The sequence below is a fragment of the Juglans microcarpa x Juglans regia genome, chromosome 8S (genome assembly GCF_004785595.1).
Source record: "Juglans microcarpa x Juglans regia isolate MS1-56 chromosome 8S, Jm3101_v1.0, whole genome shotgun sequence".
Taxonomy (NCBI): domain Eukaryota; kingdom Viridiplantae; phylum Streptophyta; class Magnoliopsida; order Fagales; family Juglandaceae; genus Juglans; species Juglans microcarpa x Juglans regia.
The window spans coordinates 14,430,893-14,446,526 of NC_054609.1; the positions used below are offsets into that span (position 1 = coordinate 14,430,893).

The 15,634-nt window shown below is 38.3% G+C and overlaps 2 protein-coding genes and 1 pseudogene across 5 annotated transcripts; 1 reads left to right on the forward strand and 2 right to left on the reverse strand.

Annotated features, from left to right (window-relative positions):
- Nucleotides 1–232: 232 nt before the first annotated feature.
- On the reverse strand, nt 233–4,248 carry LOC121245113 (annotated as a pseudogene).
- LOC121245111 (pentatricopeptide repeat-containing protein At5g57250, mitochondrial) lies at nt 1,555–9,093 on the reverse strand. Of its 4 annotated transcripts, XM_041143426.1 has the most exons (4): nt 5,347–9,093; nt 4,879–5,213; nt 2,419–2,515; nt 1,555–1,594 (listed from the first exon to the last, which is right to left on the reverse strand). In XM_041143426.1, the coding sequence occupies exon 1, from the start codon at nt 8,785–8,787 to the stop codon at nt 5,425–5,427; it is 3,363 nt and encodes a 1,120-aa protein (XP_040999360.1). In that variant the 5' UTR covers nt 8,788–9,093; the 3' UTR covers nt 1,555–1,594; nt 2,419–2,515; nt 4,879–5,213; nt 5,347–5,424. The 4 variants fall into 4 exon arrangements, with proteins under 4 accessions (XP_040999360.1, XP_040999358.1, XP_040999361.1 ...); XM_041143424.1 differs by lacking the exon at nt 1,555–1,594 and having other exon boundaries at nt 2,418–2,515; XM_041143427.1 differs by lacking the exons at nt 1,555–1,594; nt 2,419–2,515 and adding an exon at nt 4,292–4,316.
- Nucleotides 9,094–10,330: 1,237 nt separating this feature from the next.
- Nucleotides 10,331–13,288, forward strand: LOC121245114 (40S ribosomal protein S7-like). The gene is made up of 6 exons (XM_041143428.1): nt 10,331–10,487; nt 11,519–11,602; nt 11,712–11,785; nt 11,882–12,005; nt 12,494–12,676; nt 12,967–13,288. The coding sequence occupies exons 2-6, from the start codon at nt 11,528–11,530 to the stop codon at nt 13,084–13,086; spliced, it is 576 nt and encodes a 191-aa protein (XP_040999362.1). The 5' UTR covers nt 10,331–10,487; nt 11,519–11,527; the 3' UTR covers nt 13,087–13,288.
- Nucleotides 13,289–15,634: the final 2,346 nt, after the last annotated feature.

A 15,634-nucleotide genomic window follows, 5' to 3' on the forward strand; every position in this document is an offset into this window, starting at 1 on the left:
AAAGGATCTTATCTGACTTGTCGTGTAATCCTTTATAATATTTAGCAAAGTCTTGTGGTATTTCAAAAGCAGCTATATAATTTCTCTGAACTAATCCTTTAGTTAGATTTTCATGGTGGGTTACAGTTTTTTGGTTTTTCAAAGGGTCTAAATAAACTTGGTAAGGACCAAATCAATGATGCATTCATTAGCCCAACTTCAACTAATTGTTGAAAAAAAAGAAGAAGATCTGTATAGAAATGCTTGGAGATGGGACCAAATTCTTTTAATTCGGCCACCAAAGAAGAGGACTCATTATACTCAAGTACAAGTGAGGCAGATATCTTGATATTAGAATTCTCAGAAATTCATAATACTAACAGTAGCTTGCAAGTAACTAATTTGATGTGATCTGAACAGTCAGTCAAAGGGGCACGACTATGGGCCCTGGTGGGACCCGCTTCTCAATAGGTGAGCAATCCCACCCATTTTCCTTGCTATGAGACACAGTAAAATGCTTAGGAACCCAACTTTCCTTGCTCCCTCTGTTTTTCCTCGACAGTTGTCTTTGCTTCTCTTGCTTTCTCCCTGTCTTTTGCTCAGGATGCACTGGCTCACCTCACTCCACACCACAGCTGATTCACTTGGCCACAATTCCTATTGGCAGAAAGACAATCTCAAATCATGCTCAGATACACACAAAGACTCACTTGAAAATGTACATGAAATTTAGCATCCATCTTTGCGTACACATCCCTGACATGTATATTTTACTAGAAGACAAAACAACTACGTGCCTAACTATTGATTAACAACATCATCAACAGACATGATTCGTGCATGCAGTTCTTTTAGTAGCTCAGTACCTCAAAAAATGGCCCAGCTTAGACTGTGGTAAGGAGTGGGATTCTACATAGAAATTTTGGATTATCAATAACTGAAGTAATGCATACTTCTGTTTTTTTTTTTTTTTTTTTTTGTAAAGAAGGTCATCTTTTCTTCTCTGATACAAGTGTTTGAATACAAGTTGCAGTCGTAATGTGCTTGAAACTAAATGGTAAGGCCATTATTTCCTATTATTATGTTTTATGAAAGGCATACTCAAGACAAAAAGAAAAAAACGGGAAAAGAGAGATAAATGAGGGTTTCACAAGTGAATTACCCTAGGATCCTTGACAATAGTAGCATTCAGCCTTGAAATGACTTCTTTTGCATTTTATATATCTGTAAATTCCCCACTATTGATGTCCTTCACTCTGACAATTCTGCAATAGGAGATGAAAAGGTAGCATTTTACTAGAGAATTGAGTACTCTTTATAGCAAGAAAGGAGAATAAAGACACTTGTACCTATCCCAGTGACCATCAATCTGATAAAGAGTCTTCAACGATGATGACTCGAATATCTTCCCTTTAATAGATCGATGATTTCCTCTGCACCACATTAAAGAACTGCTCTTGCAGCAATACTCCAGACCAGATTCTTGGCACTGGATCCTGACATTGCCAACCCCAACCCAATCTGTCCCAGGACCTGGAAGAAATCTGATTGATATATTTGGCGCATTCATGACATAAGTTTCTCCATGATTTAGTAGCTTCAGCTGCCTTTTTCCCTGCAACATAGCTTCCACTGAAGTACCTATATTGGTTTTTCAAAACGTGTAAGTACCTACTGCTTGAAGGAAGAGAAATATAATATATGTTGTAGCCAAAGCACAATGTTATCTCCACTAGTCAATGTCACAGACCTGCGCTGTGCACAAGAATCCTAAATTTTTCGAACTAAAATAGCATAAGTTGAATCATTTACAAGAATTCGAAAATTTCGTAAGTGAACTTCAAAACAAGAAAAAGCAGAGAAATATATCCTTACTTGGGCAGTTCTTGTTGGATAATATACTAGAGAGACTCTGGATCAACACTAAGGTAAAAATAGCAATAAGAGTATACAATTGTATCTAATATTCCAACGATCAATACTACCAGAATCTGATCCCATCTACACCCAAAAAACATATAGTAGAAAACCAGAATCTGTCCCTTCTAAAAACCTTCTGTATCGAACTGTCCATAAACATATCAGGTAGATAGATGCATCGCTTAAAGAAATCTTGATCTTCGTGTGGAAGTAGGGGTGGGAAGGGACTACAAAAGAAAGGTGTACAAAACTCCTGGAAAAACTACAGCTGTAAATTCAAGGTTCATATACTGCCTTCTGCTTGCATCTACAGACAATACAAGGGAAAGATAACAGGTAAGTTCCACACATGGACCGTAATTTCCCAATTTGATACGGTAAATAATTAGTTCACAATTTCAAAGCCTTTTTTTCCAGATACAAATGAATGGCCATGGTTCAACTTACATCACATTAAAAAGATGTACTTGCTCAGCAAAAAGTAAAATCATAATAATTACTCTACTAAAATTCATGTACCATGGAATTTGGGTGCAATACACTGACACCAAGTCAATTCGATATTTTCTTCCATATTGGTTGCATGGAGTGCAGATACTGGTGGGTGATGTGAAACCTGAAGACAGGACAAGAAGTGCAGCCAAAGTAAGGGGAAAACACAAAATAAATCTGCTGTTCAAACCAGGACAAGCTGTTCTTGCATCAAGATCGAGTATGGCCAGGCCTTTTTTTTTTTTTTGATTGGTAAACAAATTATTATTGATCAAAAGAGGAACTGAGAATGCTCAAGTATACGGGACATATACAAGAGTAAGTTTAATTCTATCTTAGGGAAACAAGAAAATCATGAAAAGACCTGCCCTGAAAATCAATTACAATAGACCAATGTAGTAAAGTATTGAAAAACAAAGTTCTAAGCTCTTCCATTGATCTCTCTTGATCTTCAAAGCATCTTGCATTCCACTCCCTCCAAATGCACCACCATAGACAAATAGGTAACATCTTCCATATGGATGCAATTTGAGAATTGCCCCTAATGCCTTTCCAAGAGGCTAAGAAATCTCGTACCCTTTCCGGCATCACCCACGCTAATACCACCCGTTCTAAGACTTCAGTCCATAAGGACGCGGCAATCTCACAATGTAGTAGTAGATGGTCAACTGATTCACCGCTCTTCTTACACATGTAGCACCAACTCATAGCTATAATGCCACGTTTCCTCAGGTTATCTATAGTAAGAATCTTTTCCCAAGAGGCTGTCCATACAAAAAAAGCTACCTTTAGAGGTGTCTTTGTCTTCCAAATGCTCTTCCATGGGAACGAGACTGAGGTGTGCTCGTTTAAGGAATGATTGAAAGAGCGGACCGTAAAAACTCCCTTCTTTGAGGGACGCCAATATATCTTGTCTTCACCTTCCCCCAACACACGAGTGGAGTACACAAGGTCGAAAAAGGCCGAAATGTCATCCATCTCCCAATCTTGTGCTTCTCTATGAAAAGTGAGGTTCCATTGGGAGGAGCCGTTGGAAAAGGAAACTAGATCTGCAATAGCTGCTTCTTTCCTTCTTGCTAAGCTATAAACTTGTGGAAAACCATCCTTGAGTGCCCGATCACCACACCATACATCATGCCAAAATTTTACCTTAACACCGTTGCCGACTTTGAAGCAAGTATGTGCTGCATAAATGTCCCACCCTCTTCTAATATATTTCCAAAGCCCTACTCCATGACGTCCTCTTACCTCATTAGAACACCACCCTCCCTCCTCATAGTTTCCCGTGCTTCAAAGCAATGACGGTTCTCCACAAGGCCTCCCGTTCATGATGATATCTCCATAACCATTTGCCAAGCAAGGCTTGGTTGAAAGATTTCAAGTTCCTTATTCCCAATCCTCCTTCTTTGATAGGGGAGCAAATTGTGGCCCATTTCACCAAGTGAAATTTAAACTCTTCCTTGAACCCTCCCCAAAGGAAATCACGTTGGATTTTCTCCATGTGATGAGCCAGGCCTTTATAAGTGCTTGGTACGAAATGTGGCAATCTTGAGACAGCCAAGTGTGTTATAAATGTTACCCTTCCACTGTTTGCTCTAGAGAGTTGTAGAAAGCTAATAAGAAACTCAAGTAGAACGTCGATATTTCTGCTTGCTAATAAAGTAAAACAAATACCTGTTCAAGTATAAAATTCAAATTTCCCCTTGAAACATGGTGCGTCTCTCCCAGAACAGGATTGTAATGAGCAACACCAAATTTCACAGAACGAAGAGTGGAAATGCTCCATGCTACAACAGCTATGAATCTTTCATGTGGGCCCTCTCCACGGTTGCACCTGCTTAACATATCGGTAGCAGTGCAATACACTGTTTCTCCATAGCTCTGAAGTTGTGACTTTGGAAGGTTGAAGAGAGGGGGCACCTAAACTTGCAAAATAAACAATAGGTAAAATTGGTAACACGGCGGTAACGCCATGTTACCATTACACCACTTGTGCTGTTGGAAATCACAAACTCTCTACTACACAAAGGTTCAAATATGAAATGTGATATCATATTGCCACTTGAGGCATCGTCACTGAGGAAATAGGAAATGCAGCATTATTACCACCTGTCCAAAACTGGATTCCTACCAACATAGCCATTTGTGCTTTATATGTAGTATGAAACTGACTATACTCATGTACAAAGAAAGATTTTTTTTATCAACAGGACATGGACTCTTAAAACAACCCTCAGAAAATGCCCCTGTACTATGTTCTAAAGCATTTAATAATCGACAACATAAGAGTTACTTCAAAATTGCCCTTTATCAAGCAAATCGACTATGAACAGGTAATAATTAGTCACCATAGCCATCTTATATAATTGTAATTGGCGGAATGAATCCAACATTCCACTACTCTTGGCTTTCTACCATCTTTGATAATAGCACGGGGATAAAAAGAAAGGAGAAATCTAAACGATGCAAAGCGTACTCGAACAGTACCTCATAGAGATTGATACTTGAAATGCAACAATCAAGAGCCTTGTAGAGAACTGGACGTCATTCAAGCTTACCCAACACCCTACCCTGCATTCGCCCCCGCGTCTACTGCATGCATGGATTGCTACCGTTACACACGATCGCTGCCTTCTTGGCAATATGCAAGAAATAGAATGCTCTTAATTTACTAGTAGTCCTTGGGCCAACTTTGCTTTTGGGCCTCTATTCAAGATTTACAATTTCTGTACTGAGCTTTATGCTCTACTCTTTGGCACTTTGTCCGATTGTTGTATGCTTTATTCCGAGCTTTTCCCCAATCCTCTGTAAACCCTTTCCTTCTGCAAATGTGAATAAAGTTTTGATTTTTCTTAGTGGGGGGAAAAGGAACTGCTTATATAAAAACTTAAAAACATTGGGATTTTTTTTTTTAAGAAAGAGGAAGGAAAACATAGGGAAATAGAATCTATATACCTGCAGCTGCAGGCAGTAACACATTGTTCCTGTCTTGCATAGAAGGTAGAGGAAGCTCCGAGTTCGTTTAAACAAACACTACTTTTCCAGTTTTATTAATAGGGATGTATCCAAATTAGAAAGCATTTCTTTTGCTAATTGACCAGCCTTCTGCAGCTCCCCTCTTGAACAGAGTGAAGCTAAGATCGAATAGTAACAGTCGAAGTTACGAAATTGAGATTTTTTCCCTAACCTATCACAACTTTCCACCGCTTTCTTTACTTCTTCTACGTTAGAACGACCATATCCCAAATCAGTTTTGGAAGGGTAGCTTACAGAAGTTGATGCAACCGTATCAACTCTTTCCTGTTCATAAAGATTGCTTGGTGCATCTAATTTTTTACCATAAGCCTTGTACCATCTTCGGACTGGGAAAAACACAGAAGCAACTTGGTCAAGAACTGCAACAGCTTCTTGGATACTTCCTTGCTCACATAAAACAAGAAGAAAACTTCCTATCGACTCTGTTTCAACCTCAGTGTCAACTTTGTTTATAAGATCCACGGCAGACTGGGACTGAAGCATTTCTCTCAAGATCGTCCTGGCCTCTTCCATCCTTCCTTTGGCACATAGACCTCGGATCAAATACAAGAAACCCAAGAAATCAGGAGATATGCCTTTCTTCTTGAACTCCATGAAAAACACAAGGGCCCCTTCCATGTCACCCTTTTGGTTATAGCCACTGATAACAGCACTAACAGTGTATTCATCAGGCTTTAGGCATTTAATCTCCATATCAGACAGAAGCCTAAAGGCTTCCTCCATTCTACCAAACTTGCAATAACCATTGATCAATGAGTTGTAAACACGTGTATTTGGATTAAAATCCTTGAGAACCATTCTCTCAAACAACAGCTTGCCATCTAGCAGAAACCCCTCCCGGCATAATGCATCAATCAATGTAGCATATGTTATTTCAGAGGGAACTAAACCATTTTTCTCCAATGAATCAAATAACCTAAATGCTTCGACAAGGTGACCCTGGCAGCACAGCCCATTTATAACTGTATTATAAGAGATGATGTTTAGGGTAATCCCTTTCTTTTTAACAAAAGCACAAACATCTAAGGCCTTATTGACATGCCCTCCCTTGCATAGTCCATCAACTATGATTGAATAATCAACCACATCCATAAGGGGTAGATACTCTTCAGCCTCCACAAGAAGCTTATATGCATCTAAAACTCTACCACTCCTTACAAGTTCCTTAAAAAGTGAAACAGGGAAAGTGACAGCTGAATTATTATCCTTGATTCTGTCAAGAACCCGAATCGCTCTGTCGGCATCCATCAGACACAGGTAGTGTGCTAGTATCCTGCTTACCCTATGCTCAGCTAAGCCATATTCTTTGAGAAATGCAGTCAAAATAGGCTGACTCAATGACACTTTTCCAACACTAAAAAGCCCTTTTAAGATTGAATAGAAAGACTTGCTTGTCACAGTTGATTCTTTGTTTCTCATTGCTATGTACACTTGACTTGCAGTCTCATGAAAACCTCTCTTGCACAAGTACAAGATAGCATCATTACACATTATACAATATATTTCTGGCCTCAGATTCTCCAACCTGCAAACTAATTTTAAAACCCCATCCGCACTTTTTGCTTCAAAAATTGCTTTGATCAGCATCATATAGGTATTCACATCCAAAGCTAAATCTTTCTCATTGAGTTCAATAAACACTTCAGTGGCCATATCCACCATACCCTTCTTGCAGAGCCCATTAATAATACAATTGTAGCATGCAACTGAAGAAATAGACGTCCTCCGAAAATCATCAAATATCTCAAGTGCCTCATCGATTCTTCCTACTTTACAATACCCATCAATCATTGTACAATAAGTAACAAAATCTGCAGCCAAACCCATTTCTGGCATTCCCTTGTAGATCACATACATATCTTCAAAAGCCCCAACCATAAATAGTGCTTTGATGAGTATATTACACATGACAACATCCATGCAGACTCCAGCCTTTTCCAATCTCCTCTTTGTTTCCAGAGTCCCCACTGTATTCTCTTCCTCAATATACCCATGTAACAGTGTACTGTAAGTAATAATATCTCCATCTATGCCCTTTGAGAGCTCATCAGCCTCAGATGTCCTCCCAAACTTGCACAATCCATTAATCACAGTATTATAGGTCACGATACTTGGATTAATCCCCCTCTTCTCCATTTCATCGAGCAAATGAAAGACATTATCAAAATCCCCACTCCTGCAAAAGCCATCAATTAAAGTTGCAAACATAAATTCATCAACTTCAATTCCCGAAACTTCAACCAACTTGAAAATAGCAAACGCTTCCTTCATTTTCCCTTTCTTGCAAAATCCCAAAATGATGCAAGTGTACGTAACCAAATTGGGCTCTATTCCATCTTTACTCATCTTATTCAAAAGACCGACTACCTTTTCCACATCCCCAAGCTTGGACAAGCCATCTATTAGTATAGTATAGCTCATAACATCTGGCTCGATTCCTCTTTCCACCATTTGTTTATTCTTTCTAAACGCCTCCTTTAAATCCCCTTCCGCTATATACCCACAAGCCCAACTGCTATAAAAAACAGCATCAAATGCCAATCCTTCCATCTCCATCCTGCAAACCAAATCACGAATTTCATTCACTCTACCCAACTTACAAAGAGCACCCGCAATCGCCGTGTAAGTCACCACATTAGGCCGTAAAGCTCCCGAACTCACGGAGTTTTCAAAAAACCCCACCGCAAGTTCCGGCTTTCCGATCTTACAAAACCCAGAAATAACGGAACTGCAAACAAAATTACCGAAAGGGTAACAAACTATCTCATCTGTCATCAACTCCAGCACCTCAATTGCCTTACCCATGTTTCCCTGAGAGCTAAACATATGAATCAATGAACAAAAAGTGAAAGAAGAAGGCAGAATACCACAATATCTCAAGCAAAAACGTAAGACGAACAGAGCTTTCTCTGGGTCGTTTTCTTTATCGCAAAGGTCTTGAATCATGGAATCCCACATGCGATTTGTGGGGAAATTAGAAGCTGTGGTCTCCTGGGTCTCCATGAAATGCTCAACTTCTTCGAATTTGTGAGATTTGAGGAGGGCCCATGCGAAGATTGAGTGGGTGCGAGAGTTGCCTTTGATTTGGTTCGAACTCATTTGAGAGAAGAAGTGGATGATTGAGTTGAATCTGTGAGTTTGTGAGAGAAAGAGAAGGAATTGGTTGATGGACTTGAGAGTGGGGGAGAAGCCTCTTTTGAGTAAGGTTTGAAGAGGCGGGAGTTTAGGGAAATTATTACTATGATTATCATAAGGAGAGGAAGAAGAAGAACGAAAGAATTTGGTGCGAGTGGAAAATATTTGTTCATGGAACTTTGAACTTTGCCGAACAACGTTGTTGCTGTTAACGCGAAGACTCATGTGCAGGCCTTTGTGACTGTTTGTGTTAGAAACCTAGGTTGGAGTAGACACGAACTCGAGTTGAAGTGTGGAACTGGGGGAAGTCTTCTGCGATCTGAAGGGCTTACTTGCAAGTGCAGAGAGAGGGCTACATGCGACTTGAGGTGGCAAGACGTGGACAGCGACGGTGATTGCTAGAACGACGACAAACATGGAGAGGAGAGAAGGAAAGTGCGAGAGAGGTAGAGAAATCGGAGAGGAGGTGCTTTACGCAAAGATGTTGGGGGCTGGTCGGATGGTGCAGGAAAGGGTGACCGGCAGCATCGAAGAGAAACAGAGAGACGGTTGGGAGAGAGAGATGGGCAAGGGTGTTCGGCGTAGGGGAGGGAGAGAAGAGAAGGAAGAAGGGGGGGGGTTCCAAAACGACGTCGTTTTTGTGGGGGTGGGGTTTTGCCTATCCTATGGATCTTTGGGCTGAAATGGGCTGGGCTTCGCAATTTTCCATTTAGAATCGAGTGGTAATTTGTGTTTGCTGACATGTTAAGTCATTAGTATTAAATTATATAAATCAATATGAACCCGACCTATTTAATTAAATGGATTCTCTAAAATTTGAATCCGAACCATTTAATTAAGGAATGGCTCGACACGACCTTCTTCACTCGTATAGTAATTAACTTTTATTGAATTAATCAAAATACAATTCATTTAACTCACTTTAATATGTTTAAGTTATTTTATATAAATAGATTGAGCTCACTCATATATTTTTTCCTTAACCCAATCACTATAATTTCAGATCTAAGGCAAGGATAATTATATAAATAATTATACAATTAGTACTAGATTTATGATAAACAATTTATTGTCAATATCCAAACCAATAATATATAAGAAAAACTAATATTTTCATAAAATAAAATTATATGTTAACAAAAAAAGTTTAATGGTTTGAGATATAACGTAATCAAATACTAATGTTAATATTACCTATTTCCAACAACAAAAAAGACATACAAAACTAAATATTTATAAAATTCAAAAATAGATTCTACACATGTAATATGAGTTGATTGCGAGTTTTATAGGTTGACTCGCAATTGAACCGTTTATTAATTGTGTCTTATCTGGTCAATCATATTTTACCTAAACCCATTTATATTGAACTTAAATGGATTTATTTCGTATCATATTTGTGTCAAATTCATAACTCTAGTCATAGGATCTTGTCATTGTGCCGTCCAACATGTATTATTGGGCATACTCTTAGTGCAAATTATATTTTTTTTCTTTTAAATATTTTTTAAATATCTTTAAGTATTTATAAAAATACACCAAATCACTAATAACCATTTTCTTAACTATTAAAAAAATAAAAATAAAATAAAATACACAAGATGAAAATGAGAAGATAAAATCCTATAGCATACCATCATTTTCCCTTTCATATATTGCCAATGAGTTGCCTTTGTCTCAATAACCACTGCCTTGTTGATAAACCCGGACGGCTCAGATTCCACTGCCCCTGTTATCCCGTCGCGTAATCTGAACCGTTTAAAGATTACCACGGAAACATCGTAGCCCTTCATTAGACCCTTTATAATAAGTTATATCTACTAGTGTAGGGTTTCTCTGATCCGGCAGAAAGGCAAAAACCAGAGCTTTATCTTGGCACTCTCACTCTCAGCTGCAGATCTCTTGGATCATCGCTTCCTTTCCTGGTGAATCTCGAACCCATATATCTGTAAAGCATTCTCTATGTTAGGAGTCAGTTATTTTCTCTTTGTTTACAGGGAAATTCCTAGAAAATTTCTGTGTTCTTTTTCTCAGTTTACTCGTGCATAATTTTTGTTCATTATCATTATTTTGCAATTTGGTCTCTGATTTTGTGTTTGAGTTCGAAAAAGGCTTCTTGCGTATAATTGCTTTCGCTATATATCGCTTTGTTTGCTTTTTGAGAAGCTGTAAGAGGGAAATATAAGTGAAATATGAATATTCTATTTTTATTACTGTAAATGACATTTGTAAGAAACGGACCCTTTTTTTTTTTTTTGGATATAACATAAGGCGATAGTAAATTATGATGGAAATTAGCATTGGCCATACAATACAAGTATTTCAATTATATAAAGCATGAGGATTCTAGCAATGCGTTCGTGACACTTGAAATCTTATGACTGTGTTGGGTTGTATAAAGACCATATTATATGCTGTTATAGATTATCCATATCCTGGCTATCAATCTCTGTAGTAAGACTATATTATTCTTTCAACCCAGTGCTTGGAGGTTCAGATCCCACTGGGTGCAAACAATCTCTAGAGTCCATCGGATCTAGGATTTTTCCTTTGAATTATCTGTGGTGCACTTGGGGGAAACTCCTTGCGAGGGCCTGTGCACCACCGGGATTAGTCAGGACGCTGTTCTCAGACACCCGGTGCCATTAAAAAAAAAAAAAAAGCCAGTGCTTGGTGTTAGGGATGGTTTTATAGGTCCCTAGTTTTTTTAATCCCCTTTGTGGTTGTTGGAAAATGGGGCCTTTATTTCTGATGGAGGATTGTGCAACTGTTTCATTTTATTTTTTAACCCAAAACATATGATATAATCAGTATGTTTATCGTAGATACATCCCAAAATAAATTCATTTTAGAGGTCCCTTTTTTCAAATTCTTATTATATTTTGATATATTTTGATATTTGTACTTATTAAATTCCTGTGTATGTCCCTCTCATTTGGGCCCATTTTTGAGCTAGTCTATCAACATGTTTACTTCAAGGAAGAAGATCCACAAAGATAAAGATGCTGAGCCCACCGAGTTTGAAGAAACAGTTGCGCAGGTAATTTTTGTGACTGTTTATGATATTCCTGAATCCTGAAGCCATTGCACTTGATGATCTCTTCACATCGTGTTGACTTGTGGTTATGAACTTCATTTATATCCCACAGGCATTTTTTGATTTGGAAAATACCAACCAGGAGCTGAAAAGTGACCTGAAGGATCTTTACATAAATTCTGCAGTGTAAGAATTTCATATGGGATTGTATATGGTTGCAACCATTTGGTTTATTGACTTTCTGCCCTTCAGATGACCAGTATTCTTACATTTCTATAACAGTCAAGTCGATGTTCTTGGGAATCGAAAGGCTGTCATCATTCATGTTCCCTACAGATTAAGGAAAGCCTTCCGCAAGATACATACTAAGCTTGTGAGAGAGCTTGAGAAGAAGTTTAGTGGCAAGGTAATAAAAGACTTAAATGTTTTGGTTGTCCTACAATTTCATTCTGATTACCTATCCAAAAAAAAAAACAATTTCATGCTGGCTTTTTGGTCCAGAGCAAATGGCATTGTGGTAGAAACTTTCAAACTATAATGTTGTGTCTCGTAGTGTTGTTTAATATATATATTTTTTGTTTATTTTCCTATACCCCCTTTTAATTTATGGTCTCTTCTGTGCTTTCTCTTTGGTTTTCTTCAGATGATTGGCTGCTAGCAAATTAAAATTTCTCCTGTGTTCATTATTTTAACTTTCTGTTGAGCTTTATTCCAATTATGTATAAATATTTCATGTAGAATAAGTATGAGCTACCCAGAGATAACATTTTTGTTTGAAGTGATTGAGTTTTTCAATTCCTCCTTTCCTAAAATGTCTGCATGTTTACCCTTTTGACATATATCAATGGTCATGGTGCTGATATCCCATAATTTACTCCCGTTCAAACCTTTTAGGATGTTGTGCTGATTGCCACCCGGAGGATAGTGAGGCCACCAAAGAAAGGTTCTGCTGCTCAACGTCCACGCAGCCGCACACTCACTTCTGTTCATGAGGCAATGCTAGAGGATATTGTCTTGCCAGCTGAGATTGTTGGGAAGCGTGTCCGATATAGAATTGATGGATCCAAGATAATGAAGGTAACCCATTACAGCTGTGTAATGGTAAATTTTTTTTTGATAAGTTGTCTAATGGTAAATTACTTCTTGCATGATGAGTTTCTTGTTGTGAGTTGTTTGAACAGATTTCCAACAAGTGATAATATGAACGTTAGGGAAGGATTACCTTATTAAAAAAGACACAAGGGTTAAGAATTTGGATTAGTAATTACGAGTCAAATTTTAATTGAAAGCTTACAATCAGCTTGGTTAATGTACTGGTGAAATTTACTTCCAAGTATTTATCCCACATTTGTGCTATGTATGGACAGGTTTTCTTAGACCCCAAGGAGCGAAACAACACTGAATACAAGCTTGATACATTTTCTGCAGTCTACCGGAAGCTTTCTGGCAAAGATGTTGCCTTCGAGTATCCAGTAACAGAGAGCTAGAAAGACCTACCCGTATGAACTTTTTAATCATTGTCAAAGAACACTGCGAACTTTCAAAATATTTGTTGTTGATGAGTTGGTTTAGAAGCAGGAAATATTTATGATGGATCTTGTTTTTGGCATTATGTTGTCGTATGGTTTTGGCAAATGTAGGATTTGGTTCATTTAATCTTGAATTAGCTGAGTGTAGTTTGCCTATTTACTTTATACATATTTGTTCATGATGAAGCTCATCTGCATGATTACACCTGCCTGTGATGCTATGCTTTGTTAACTAGGCCCACTCCTGCCATGCTTGCAGCCCCATGAGGATAATCTTGTATTGTTCCCCAAAAAGGCAAGGCTTTTAATCACACTTAAATTGTAGTAGTAACAATGCTTGCCTTAGATGTCTATATAGCATATACCTCCGTCTGTTTGTGGTGAGAGTGCCGGGGTTTGGACTTTGCTGTTTCCATTAAACTTGCCAGGCTTGCAACAAGGCGTCCAAGAATTCTTGCCTGAACTTAATGAGATTCACAAAGTGAGCAACATGGGATTTTCCGGTCAGAATTAAAATATTAATAAATAATAAATATTAAATATTATAGAGCTATTTTATGTATTTATTTTTCAATCGAAACTTTCAAATTTCCAAAGCCTCCAACCCAAAGTAACCGCTGGTAGGGCCTCTCATTCCTCTCTCTTTCTTTTGCTTTTGCTTTCCTTTGCTCTTTTTATCTAGAGCAATAATATATATATAGTTGTAAGTATATAAAAGGGTTGAGCAATCACTTTAAAAAAATAAATAAATACGAGATTTATATAAAAAATTTATTTTTTTAATAGTAGACTTAACTCCTTTTCAAAGTGATTATAATATACTTGCGTATTCTATGATTTTATATATCATTATTTTTTTATTCTTGATTTTGGGCTCAAAATTTAGTACTGTTCATCAATACTCCACACCTCACCTATGCTATTCCCATGGCGTGGGGGATGGTGCATACCGTCGAAAGCTATTCCCACGCTGTGACATTTGTCTCTTTCAATCTGTTTTGGGAGTCATTCTGCTTTTGAACAGTTTCTCCTTTTTTAGAAGCTTTCAATGGTTTATGCCCTTTCTATCCAAGGATGTGGGAAATGAGATCTACAAATCAGTGAAATTCTACTACAATAGACAGCTTCCAGCAGCAGCCTATTCATTGTTTGTTTTTTAATTTTATTTGAATGGGCAAATACTAAATTAAAGAGAGGCACATTAGAAGGGGATGAGGTTCCCCGGCCATCATTCCAAAACAGCAGATACAATTCCAAGAAATAAAAACAAATCGAGAAATGGCACCAATAGATGGTCCGGTTTCATAACTGGCCTTTGTAAATTGTAGTGACAATTGTTAAAGCAATCTAATCATCAGGTTGCTTTGAGTAATCCATTGTGAGAGGTTCCTGCAACAGAGGTTGAGCACTGAGTTTGACTGTGTCGTGCCATTTGAATCCTACATTCTATGCTTTCTTGGATATGGTAGGTGGACAAAAGCCACTGTCTAACAAAAAAAAGCCACATATAGGCTCTTTTGAAATCGGAGAGCAAGTTGGATACCCCCAAGATCTTAATAGATCAAGCCTCAGGTACCTAAAAAAAAAAATCCAAGTATGGTGTCCAGTGTGATTGAATTTGTTTGGAGAAGTAGATGGTTCCAAGTAATTGAAATGGATGAATATAGGTGGTGGTGCATGTTGGTAGTCGGTTGTCACTGGTGTATGTGACACACTAATGGGTAGGCAGTCGTAGTCGTCAATGGTTGGTTGGAGAGGCGACGGAAAGGGTAGAGATTGGGCCGGCATGTGGTGGTAGGTGTTTAGGGGCAGATGGGAGGCGGTTTTAGCGAGAGGAGGTGATGGTGTGTGAGATCCATGTGCGGCATGTATGGGTCATGCTCACATTGCATTGAGACATGATTGGTGGAGTCAAGACAAGGACTGGGATGGGAAGGTGAAGGGTCAACGGGTGGGTGCCGAAGTGGATATTAGGGCAGCAGACCGAGATTACAAATATCATTCTACAAAAACCAAAAACTAACTTAAAGATGCATAAGAGGAGCAAAGGAAATAGGAAAGATGGTTGGAAAATACTGTTTTCGGTGGGAGCTTTTTTCTGAAGGGTGCAATGGGGTGGGGTGGATAGAAGGCTTAGGAGGAAGGAAGGTTTTTTAAAGTAAGGCGCAGAGCCCAGCCAGCCCATTCATTAGATTGCTCTACAAACCAATCTCAAGGTGACTTTTTTTCTTAGTAACTCGTGGGATCAGATCATTCCAATCCATTTTCTGGGTGAATATTGGTTCCCCCACCCCCTTCTTTTATACTTTTCTTTGTAATTAAGATGGGACCCTAGCTTTAGTATTTTTATTTTTATTGGGTTTATCCCATTAACATAGTTTTCATCAACCAACCATTTGAGTTCAGGAAAAGAACAAACTTATCAAGTAACCACTGAATCAGTACAAATAGACAACAGACAATTGCAGCTCTCAGGAGTCTTGCAATAACTTATGTGAACCACTGC

Excerpts from the sequence above, each read along its gene's own strand:
- LOC121245111 (XM_041143426.1), bottom strand. The coding sequence starts at position 8,787 with ATGAGTCTTCGCGTTAACAGCAACAACGTTGTTCGGCAAAGTTCAAAG.
- LOC121245114 (XM_041143428.1), top strand. The coding sequence starts at position 11,528 with ATGTTTACTTCAAGGAAGAAGATCCACAAAGATAAAGATGCTGAGCCC. Across the intron at positions 12,006-12,493 it reads AGAAGAAGTTTAGTGGCAAG|GATGTTGTGCTGATTGCCAC; the intron begins GTAATAAAAGAC and ends CAAACCTTTTAG. Across the intron at positions 12,677-12,966 it reads ATGGATCCAAGATAATGAAG|GTTTTCTTAGACCCCAAGGA; the intron begins GTAACCCATTAC and ends ATGTATGGACAG.